Consider the following 11,793-nt stretch of genomic DNA (forward strand, 5'->3'; position numbering starts at 1 on the left):
CCAATATCTGTTGCGGCGTGCAACTCGATCCTACACAATAACAATATAAATTTACAACTACAACCAACTACAGCGTATCTAAAATAAAATTCAATACGAGAATTACATAATTAAAGACATAACGCGGATAAAAGAAGCTATCCAATAACACATATGGTCATAACACAAGTAAAGACAGCCAATAAATAAAGACACGACTACATAAAAATAATTAGCAATTAAGGCATGTAACGGACAAAGGCATGAATTTAACAAGTAAAGGCAAGTAACAATTAGAGCATTTAGCAAGTAATAACATGGATTAAATGGAACAATTGAAAACAATAAATAAATATCTCAATCTGCATGCTTAACCCATGACTACGTATATACACTCGTCACTTTGCATATATGCCGTCCCCACAAATAAATCAAGTAGCAATTAAACCAATCAAGTGTTAATTCTCTCAAGTCAAGGTTAACCACGATACTTAACTCACTCCGCAATCAAATCAATCAACCAACCACAACCTTGCCTTTCGAACAAGTGTGGCGCCCCGAACTTGGGGGCGAGACCGGTACTCGGTGCCTCACCTATCCTCGCGTACCAACTTGCGACTAAGGGACTCTGAACATATAATGTCATACTTTGGCCATGGGCCACATTGCAAGATAATTGCGAATACTGACTAAATATCAATAAAAAGCTGGGTCGACAAGGCCGTCATAACTACTACAGTTGACAATCAAACAAAATGTACATAAAAGGCCTACAAGCCTAACATACTGCATTAACTGACAGGATATGTCTGCAAGCCTCTACTAATGGATATACTGTGATTGGAACAAGGCTTCGACCTACTCAAAACATATATATATATATATATATATATATATATATATATATATATATATATATATATATATATACACACACACACACACACATACAAAAATATGTACGTAAAGCTCTAGACCCGACAACTCCGAAGGGTATGGAGCTTACTGATCAAGCTGAACTTGGGCAACACCTAATAAGTAGGTCTACCCGTCTGTCTGTCTGAACCTGCACGCATGAAATACAGCGCCCCCAGAAAAGGGACGTCAGTACGAAATAATGTACCTAGTATGTAAGGCACTATACTGAAAGCTGAAAATGAACTGATAATATAATAACTAAAAGAAACTGGAAGTCAATGATAATCTGAAGATATGCTTACCTGCTGATACTGACTCAACTCTCTTAATATAGTAAGTAAAATAGTTGTCCGGCCTTATAAGGCTCGGTATATATATAACTGCTCTACTGTAGTAGGCTCGCTCATAGGTGCTCGACCATACTAGGCTCTGTATCTCGGCCAACTGGGCTCGTTCTTAGGCTCTCGGCCACAGTAGGCTCGGTATATAACTTACCATCTGATCAGAGGTTGCCCAATAGGGGCCTGCCCATCGATTATAGCTCGATGGTAATGAAAATACTGTAATACTATATATATAGATTCTCTGCTCTCTTGACTGAAAAAAAATGCTCAATTGAATATGAAGTCCCGATAAGGAGAATATTATAACTTACAAGACTAGAAAAATATATGTAAATTCCGGAATATAAATTTCTCTTTATGCCTCATTATCAAACTCGTGTAATTACGAGATCATGCCAAAATGAAGGAAGGGCTTAGCCTTAACATACCTAGAGTAGAGAAAATTCTGTATGATATTCTTGGAAAAGGTTGCACCGTACTTCCTTAGAATTGCAAAATCTCACGTTGCTAAGGTGCTAAGAAATATCGTTGGAATTTTGGTTGCTAACGTTGGAATTCTTGTAGATGTTATGAATTCTTTTTTGTTTTGTAGCCTTTTCAATAATAAATCATTATCAGATTACTACTTTAATATCTAATGTCCAAAAAAGCCAAAATGACCATTTCTTTAAGTATTTACACGTTGAAAGATTTAGTGTTTAGTATGTGACACTTTAGCTTTCACCTTTCTTTGTAAATAATGACTCATTTAATTGATCCATCTTGCTGCCACGTTTTGGCATTTAAGCTTATCCATAATTCTAGTTAATTATCCATTAATCTTCCACTAACTAATAATTAACTAATTACTCACATACTTAAGAATTATCCCAAATTACTTAAAATATTGCTCATTTTTAGCATACCTTATACACCTCACTATCATCGCCATGTGGTACCTTGTATGGTACTAGTCCATAAATATCAGGTATTTTAGCTCGGAACATATTTTATCCTAAAATGTCAAACTTCGACGAAATTCATTTTCTTCGATTTGCTTACCCTCTCACCTTCACCAATTTACTCATCACTTGTTTAAAATAGCATAATGCTTAATAATCACGAAATAATTTCATTCCCGAACTTGCATCGATTAACTTTCTACGAAACTTTATTGCACGAAAATGCGGGGTGTAACATCATTCTCTCCTTTGGAATATTCGTCCTCGAATGTTAACTGATATACTTATCATTTTCATAACTTGTGTCCTCTGAATACTTTAGTACTTTCCTTGCCATATAAGCAACTGTTCTATGTATAATTCTAAGGGCCAGGGCATTTCCCCCTTTAAGCTTCTTTCTCACACCACGACTTGTAGTTGGAATCCTTCTAATCTCGTAACTGTTGCTACCTTCTGTCATAGATCCGTTTATCCATCCGTATGACTTTACTGCCATAACTCTTACTTTGATTTATCATTATTGAGGGCTACTACCAAACTCCAGGTTACTTTCGTTTCTTATCCTATATGCAATAAGCTAAGCCCTTTAATGCCCCCTCATTATTGTTCATCTTAATAATGACAGACTAATCTCATCTCATACTTTGTGACCTTTGTCCATCCATTGTTGATTCATCTTAATACCGATAATTTGGCCTCTTATGTAACACTACCGCTAGGGCTCAATTCTTTCTTTTAACCTATACCGGAATCTTCTACGACTGTATGATTATCAACACATATGCCGCATGGATAATACTCCAAAATATTAGGTACATTCATTATGTAATTATCTCTTGATCATTGATCGAATAATTCCTTTCATTCCTTCTCAACTTTCTTTAAATGCAAGCAATTGCTTTTCCTGGTCATCCCGCCTCCTTGTTGCGTGCATACTTAGTTTATTTTAGTGCCCACACATATTGGAATTCCATACAACCCATATAATCTTGAATATCACCTTTTGATTTTGATATATATATATATATATATATATATATATATATATATTTTTTTTTCTTCTTCCCGTTCATTAGCCATGATAGGTGCCACCTGCTGATAGAGTGCATACAATGTTGTTGTGAGACTGTTATTACATGACCATTTTTTTCTTTAGGTGACTGTGCTTGGTTAAAGCCTTCTTCCTTATTTCCTCCGCTAGTCTTTCATTGTAGTACTTAGGGAGGAACCTCTGATTCTTGTAAGGCTGCGAGCTTATTATATCGTATACTCGATGGAAGTTTTGATGTTCGTACTCACATATAAAATTCCTTAGTTACTTACCTCCATACTTATATGCTTGTACGGTTGCTCCCGAACTAAAGTTTTGACTGTCTTCCCTTAACACTCATACGGTATCTTTAACTACCCCAACTCCTATCCGAATATTTCTCAAGGTCACAATGTCATATCTGCGAGACTGAATTCCCCATGTTGGAGTTCACTCCGTTTATCTTGCACGATCTATTGATTTGTCTGTATCCTCTTGTCTAGCCATAACTAGGCTCTTCCTGAATCAACTACTAACTACTCATTGGCTCATTCTCATATCAATATTCTACGTAATCTTTCATAGGTCATTTCCTTTATCTTAACTTACGTCCCGCAGTGGCTCCTTATCTATCAATAACATCTCAGGCAGGAACCCTTACCTCCTCTCCTTGACGTCGTGTTTGCATAATGTTCTGGAATCGTACCGTATCTGCAGGACTTGAATAAGTGCAATCTTATCCCCTTCTCATTCTTATCACATTCTTCATTTACCATGTCCATAGTTACTAGAACCACTTAATTCTGGCTAATGCCACATCACACCATATTCCTCCCTTTAGGGGAGCACTAAGATTTAGTGCTGCGATGATCTACGTATAGATGTTTTACCCTCTCATCTTTGGCATCTTTTCACATCATCGATGATCCTTACTCGCCCCACGGTAATCCTTCAGTACCAAGGATAACGGAATTCCTCACTCGCGAGGGCGACACTTAGTGTAACTGGCACATACAGTCCCTTAAGCTTAACTTTACTGACCTTGCTTGCTTTAGGGAAGCGTCTTCCTGAATGACTATTCTCTGAATTTCTCATGAATCTTCTTCCGTTGTCCACTCTATTATGGCCGGAACGAAATCTGAAATTCTCATGATGCTGACTATTATCCAATCACTCAGTCCCTAATTCATGTTTAATTTATCTTGTTCACCAGCCCATACTGATTTCTATTATTCTGGAGTCTAACTTTTCCTTCCAGTAGTCGCGTTGGAGTTACGAACTTATTTCTTGAAATGAGGATTTGACTTTATGGCCTATACTCTTTTGTTATCTCAAGGCCTGTCACCTCTCGTATTTTCCTTCAATTGACTATAGACTCTGTAATACTATCATCTTTTTGATCCACCGTTGTCATCCATGTATCATATCTTACTCATAATGCTTCATTAACTCTTTTCTTATTTTCCGCTAATATTTATGTCTATCACTTTATTCTGAAAGCTCGAACAAGACATTCTTTTCTTTTAGCTCCCCTTGCTCCATCCAGTGGCTCTTGGGGTTGCTTAACGTTCTCGCTGTACTAGGGACGCGAGCCATACTAAGGTAATATTTATCCCTTCCAGGCTTTCTGTACCACATCTAATTGTAATAATCTAGAGTGCACCATTTGGGTGCCTCACAAGGAGATCTATTAGTACCTTTGTAATATCCTTCAGAAATGCCAACTAACACAAACAATCCATTTACCATTTTGGGTTACTCTAACCCCAGCCGGATCCTAATATCCTGTCCTTTTCTTAAACTACACATATTAGCCCCCAATAAGGTATAACTGAGATGGGTGTGGCCAATTCTACATACGTCCGTTACTGTTGAAGGTAAGTCACAACGCTTATACTTTTCCGCCGGAGTTAAAAATACCAGTAATCTTCATTAACTGGGTACCTCGTACCCTTCTCATCTTGCTCCTTTTACTTGTTGAAGCTTGTATCTATCTTCTGAACGTCTCATTGCCTTTCACCATAGAGGTAGATAGATATTCTTGCCTTAAGGCTCCTTATCAAGAAGCTTACATGTAAGGTACACATATGTTCTGCTAAAGACCTCATATCCATCAAAAGAATAATACAAACTCGAGTTTCTCTAACTCAACTCTTCCACAACTATGTCTCTACCAACCATCTTTCTGGATGTAGGTGTCATCGTATTATGAATAAGATAGAGTATAGGAAATTGAGTTCTTACAACGGAGCTCTACCACACGATCTAGAGTAAGAAGAAAGAGTTACAGTCTTAAATACCCTGTAGCCTCCTGCTTATAAGTGTGGTGTACGACACACCCATAAATAAGACTCTACTAGACACGACTTATAGACTCCCTAGGATAGAACTGCTCTGATACCACTTTTGTCGCGCCCCGAACCTGGGGGCGGGACCGGCAATCAGTGCCTCACCTATCCTCGCGTACCAACTTGCGACTAAGGGACTCTGAACATATAATGTCATACTTTGGCCATGGCCCACATTGCAAGACAATTGCGAATACTAACTAAATATCAATAAAAAGCAGGGCCGACAAGGCCGCCATAACTACTATAGATGACAATCCAACAAAATGTACATAAAAGGCCTACAAGCCCAACATACTACATTAACTGACAGGATATGTCTACAAGCCTCTACTGATGGATATACTGTGATCGGAACAAGGCTCTGACCTACTCATAGCATATATATATATATATATATATATATATATATATATATATATATATATATATATATACATACATATAAAGATGTACGTAAAGCTCTAGACCTGACAACTCTGAAGGGTATGGAGCTTACCGACCAAGCTGAACTTGGGCAACACCTAATAAGGAGGTCTACCCGTCTGTCTGTCTGAGCCTGCATGCATGAAATACAACGCCCCCAGAAAAGGGACGTTAGTATGAAATAATGTACCGAGTATGTAAGGCACTACACTGAAAGCTGAAACTGAACTGATAATATAATAACTGAAAGCAACTGGAAGTCAATGATAATCTGAAGATATGCTTACCTGTTGATATTGACTCAACTCTCTCAATATAGTAAGTAAAATAGTTGTCCGGCCTTATAAGGCTCGGTATATATATAACTGCTCTGCCATAGTAAGCTCGCTCATAGGCGCTCGACCATACTAGGCTTTGTATCTCGGCCAACTGAGCTCGCTCATAGGCGCTCGGCCACAGTAGGCTCGGTATATAAGTTACCATCTGATCAGAGGTTGCCCAATAGGGGCCTACCCATCGATTATAGCTCGATGGTAATGAAAATACTGTAATAATGTATATATAGACTCTCTGCTCTCTTGACTGAAAAAAAAATGCTCAATTGAATATGAAGTCCTAACAAGGAGAATATTGTAACTTACAAGACTAGAAAAATATACGTAAATTCCGGAATATGAATTTCTCTTTATGCCTCATTATCAAACTCGTGTAATTATGAGATCATGCCAAAATGAAGGAAGGTCTTAGCCTTAACATACCTGGAGTAGGGAAAAATCCATATGATATTCTTGCACCGTACTCCCTTAAAATCGCAAAATCTCACGTTGCTAAGGTGCTAAGAAATCTCGTTGGAATTTTGGTTGCTAACGTTGGAATTCTTGTAGATGTTATGAATTCTTCTTTGTTTTGTAACCTTTTCAATAAGAAATCATTATCAGATTACTACTCGAATATCTAATGTCCAAAGAAGCCAAAATGCCCATTTTTTTAAGTCAACACATTGAAGGATTTAGTATTTAGTATGTGATACTTTAGTTTGCCACCTTTTTTTTTTGTGAATAATGACTCATTAATTGATCCACCTTGTTGCCACGTTTTGGCATTTAAGCTTATCCATAATTCTAGTTAATTATCCACTAATCTTCTGATTAACTTATTAATTTTCCACTAACTAATAATTAACCAATTATCCATATACTTAAAAATTATCCCAAATTACTTAAAATATTGCTCATTTTTATCATACCTTATACACCTCACTATCATGGACATGTGGTACCTTGTATGGTACTAGTCCATAAATATCGGGTATTTTAGCTCGGGCAATATTTTATCCCAAAATATTAAATTTCGACGAAATTTATTTTCTTCGATTTGCTTACCCTCTCACCTTCACCAATTTACTCATCACTTGTTTAAAATAGCATAATGCTTAATATTCACGAAATAATTTCATTCCCGAACTTGCGTCGATTAACTTACTACGAAACTTTATCGCACAAAAATATAGGATGTAACAACAAGCCTCCATGCCAACCGAATCTAGCCAACTATCGATCAAACAATTCAAAATAAGCTTTAGAAACTACTCACGAATGAAAAAGGTTCAATTTTGATCATTTTTGAAAAAGTCAACAAAAGTCAATCCCAGGCTCGCTTGGTCAAAATCCGAGATTCGGATAAAAACCTGATTACACATTCGCCCCCGAGCCCGTTTATGTGATTTATTTCGAAATCCGACCTCAATTTGACGTCTAAATCTCAATTTTATAACATCCTAAATTCCACCTAAACCCCCTAATTTCTACCATGAAAATCCTATATTTAATGTTAAAAACTCATGAAAAATAATGGGGAATTGATAGAAAATAAATTAGAGTTGCTTACGAATGAATTTGGGAAGAAATGGTGCTTCAAAAATTACCTCTAGAGTGTTTCGGGTTGAGAAATGGTATAAAATGAGCTAAGTCCCGATTTTCTCCTCTTTTACGCATCTACATGTATCGCAAATGCGAAATAGTAATCGCAAGTGCAAACAGTGCCCCTAGCCTGCTAAAGTCGCAAATGCAAAAACAAAAAAAATAAAATACCACATTTGTGATACACCCCTTTATCGCAAATGCGATCAAAGGTTTGCAATTGCGAACCTGACTAAGTCCCAGTCGCAAAAGCGACCAAACATTCGCAAAAGCGATCCAGTGATGTCCGCAAATGCGAAGACTGCCATGCCTAGCCCTCTTTCGTACATGCGAGCTCGACTTTGCCAAAACGGAGTTAACATTTGCGAACAGGTCATCGCAAATGCAAGACCTGCAGATTAACACCAGAACCTGAAGCACACCATCTATCTCAAATCATCCAAAACTCATCCGACACACACCTGAAACTCGTTTGAGCCCCTCGGGCTCCAAACCGAGCATGTACATAAGTGTAATAACATCCGTACGAACTTGCTCGCTACCTCAAATCATCAAAATAACATCAAATAACAAGGACCGATCCTCAAAACTCAAGATTTTCAACTTGAAACTCATTTTCACATTTTTTCACATAACGCATCCAAATGCGCTCGGGTCACCTCGGACCCCAACCAAACGTGCGTAAAATGCCAAAAATATCATTCGAACCTATCGGAATCGTCAAAACACCAATCCGAGGTCGTTTACCAAGAATGTTGAACGTAGTGAACTCAAGTCCCATTTTAAGCCTAAAATCATTTTTTCTTCAATTTTTTATGCAAAAACTTTTTGGAAAACGACACGGACCACGCACGCAAATCAAGAAATATCAAATGAGGCTAATAGAGGTTCGAAACACGAAAATAAAGTCTAGTAATCAAAATGACATATCGGATCGTCACACAAACAATATATTATTTAAAACCTCCATAGTACATCAATCAAATCTGCAAACTCAAATTTGGCTTCATGTTCATGGTTGAGTACATGCTCTATTCCTATATAACAGAGCCAGAGACTTTACGACAGTGATTAAATCCAAACCACACTCCATTAGGTAGAAATTTATTATATTTAAACGTAATAACAGGACGATCTGGACCATACACCTTCACGCTCTCTGGTTTCCAGCCATCCGATCCAACCCTCAACAAGTTAAGGTAGCAGATCTCATAAGTACATGGGCCACGTATCTGGAATGTATCCGTAGAGCACCTCTCGAAAATCTTTGACGATGGGTTATCTAATCTTGGTGCATAGACCTGTATAGAACATTCACATACAATTTTCAGAAATCTCATTTGGTAAAATGGGTTTGGTCTTACATGTTTGGTTCAAGGCAAATTAAGAGTTGTTCCAACACCCAAAAAAGAAACTTAATATTCCGAGTGTTCAGCCTATTCTCTTTAAAAGATTTTGGAGTTCATTTTCAAGTGGTCATCCAATTTCAATTGAAGATGCAGTAATCCACAGCAAGATTTATAAAAAAAAACAAAGAAGAATGGAAGTGGTACTTGATTATTTTCATTCAATTTTCTGAAACGGGTGGATCTGAAATTCAATCTATATTGTCTGTAAGGTTATTCTGGGTAACTTAATTTACTACCTCTTAAGGAGAGAATTGCAGTGATCAAGATTTAAGAAAATGAAGACTGCATATTGCCATTCCCTCAATTGGATTTAACTAAGAGTTTGACCCATCAAGAAGAAGAAGACCCATTACTTTTGAGTATAGATTTGGAATTACAGGGCGTTTACCTCAAAGCCATAAGCATCTCCAAAAGCAATACTGACTCTGTCTCTGGTGTATTTAGGTGAAGAACAGCTTGTTTTGATGGTCAATGTGTATGAGCAGCTCCTTGCAGTAACTGCGCTCTGATTTCTCAAACAAAGACACAGTATTATTAACACGAGATCTTGATGAGATTCAATATGAAATCTTGCTTTCTGTAATCTGTAATTGGATGTAAGCTTTAATTAGTTACCTGATTGGTGTTGATGGTGAAGGATCTGAAAACATGGGGTTTTGTTGGAGTTGAAGCAATTGATCTTGCTTGCGAGAAAGTGAAGAAAGCAGCTGCGATGAGGACTAGGAGCAGCAGGACCGCAGAGTTTCTTCCACCCATTTTTTGATCATTGTTTCATTACTATGTTGACTTTTAATAACCTCAACAGCTCTTTTTTTTTTTTTAATATGACTATAATATTTTTTTATGTCCCGAGTATTCTGTTGGGTCCAAACGCGCACGCAAGTATATGTGGCCTACAACTAATAAAGTGATGAGAATGTACCGTTCAACGAGAATTTATGATCAACTATTGTCCAATTTACACTATTTATAAATTTAATACTCAAGTGAGTGTGAATAAAATGATTGTGATTTTTATTAACTAAATTACTACAAAACTAATAAACAAACAAGAAAATAAAATCGCAAGTAGAGCAAACAAACACTTAGAAAGAATTCAATGAGATGTGGATATTCCAGGGTTATGGGATTTACGTCTCTCCTATTGCGTTCTTCCGGTTGATGTAATCACTTGACTTATCTAATCGGTTGATTAGTATTATACTTGCGAAGTTCTTTAGACGCTTTGCTCACCTATTCAAGCCAACCTAAGACTATATGTCTATAAAATCAAAATTGACAAGAAAATATGTATATTTCCTACAAAAATAACCAAGTAAGGCAACTAGAATATGTCTATCCTAATCGTGAATCGATTCTCCGATGCGCGGATTCATGAACTTACTCTACTCAATCTTATATGCAATCTATAGTTCACACTTTTGAGTTGAACTATAAATTCGTAGATAATATTATATTGTTAACTACGTAATAGAATAAGTAAGTGCAAGATTGAATAAACAAATTAATACTACGCAATAGAATAAGTAAGTGCAAGATTGAATAAACAAATTAATATGATAGAATCAAGCAACACAATCGACCGTCAAATTACAATAGTAAAAAATGACTCATAACCCCCAGAATAATGAGGTTCTTAGCCACTCATTATAAAGTTAAACAATTACATAAGTGTTGAATAGTTGAAAATACTAAGAAAGATCAAGAAAAACTGAGAATCCTAGCTCCTGAGTGTTCCGTGCTTGTGATTTTCTCGCAAAGTGGTGTCTCCCTTTCCTAAATAGGATTAAACATCTTTTTATACGAATTGGAGATGTGTAGGGTCAAAATAACCTTGTCCCACACGAAGTAGGAGACTTCCCTTCACCCAGCGTCCAGGGTAGCGCGGAGCGCTAGCCCTAGCGCTGGAAAAGTTTTGCACCTGTAAATTGCGTCCCAGATAGCGCGAGGCGCTGTACTTTGCCCATTTTTCGTTTTGTTCCCTTTTTGCTTCAATTCGTGCACTTTCGTCCTATATCGCCTCCGGGTGAGTCCTCCACATAAAAATACCACGAATTAGAATAAATCATTATATTACATATCCAAATTCCATAAAATATGAGTAAAATGCAAGGCGACATGCATATAAATACACATACTTTAAGCCGAACATCAACACCCCACACTTAACTATCAACTATACCCCAACAATGTACATATCAACTATGGAGGGGCAATTCAATTTTTCAACCATATACTCTACCTTTGACTATGGTCGATACTGACAATCAAACATGAACATATGAAATTCACATTCTTCCCGTTTTAAACATGCCCAAGTATAAGCAGTTTAATTCAACCAATTCAAACAACCTAACCATAACCATAACCATCCTACCTCAAGAGCCGACTGTTACCACTAAGAACCATCAACTCGCGCACTCATCCAACAAGAGAAGTTACCAATATTACCAATCCGTCATGAGATCATGTGCCCTCA

General features: G+C 37.1%; 1 protein-coding gene across 1 annotated transcript; it reads right to left on the reverse strand.

The window, feature by feature from the left end:
* Positions 1-8,842: 8,842 nt before the first annotated feature.
* On the reverse strand, positions 8,843-10,158 carry LOC104085674 (embryo-specific protein ATS3A-like). Its single transcript, XM_009589765.4, has 3 exons — positions 9,930-10,158; positions 9,703-9,819; positions 8,843-9,206 (listed from the first exon to the last, which is right to left on the reverse strand). The coding sequence occupies exons 1-3, from the start codon at positions 10,068-10,070 to the stop codon at positions 8,943-8,945; spliced, it is 522 nt and encodes a 173-aa protein (XP_009588060.1). The 5' UTR covers positions 10,071-10,158; the 3' UTR covers positions 8,843-8,942.
* Positions 10,159-11,793: the final 1,635 nt, after the last annotated feature.

Source organism: Nicotiana tomentosiformis, chromosome 5 (assembly GCF_000390325.3).
Source record: "Nicotiana tomentosiformis chromosome 5, ASM39032v3, whole genome shotgun sequence".
Taxonomy (NCBI): Eukaryota; Viridiplantae; Streptophyta; class Magnoliopsida; order Solanales; family Solanaceae; genus Nicotiana; species Nicotiana tomentosiformis.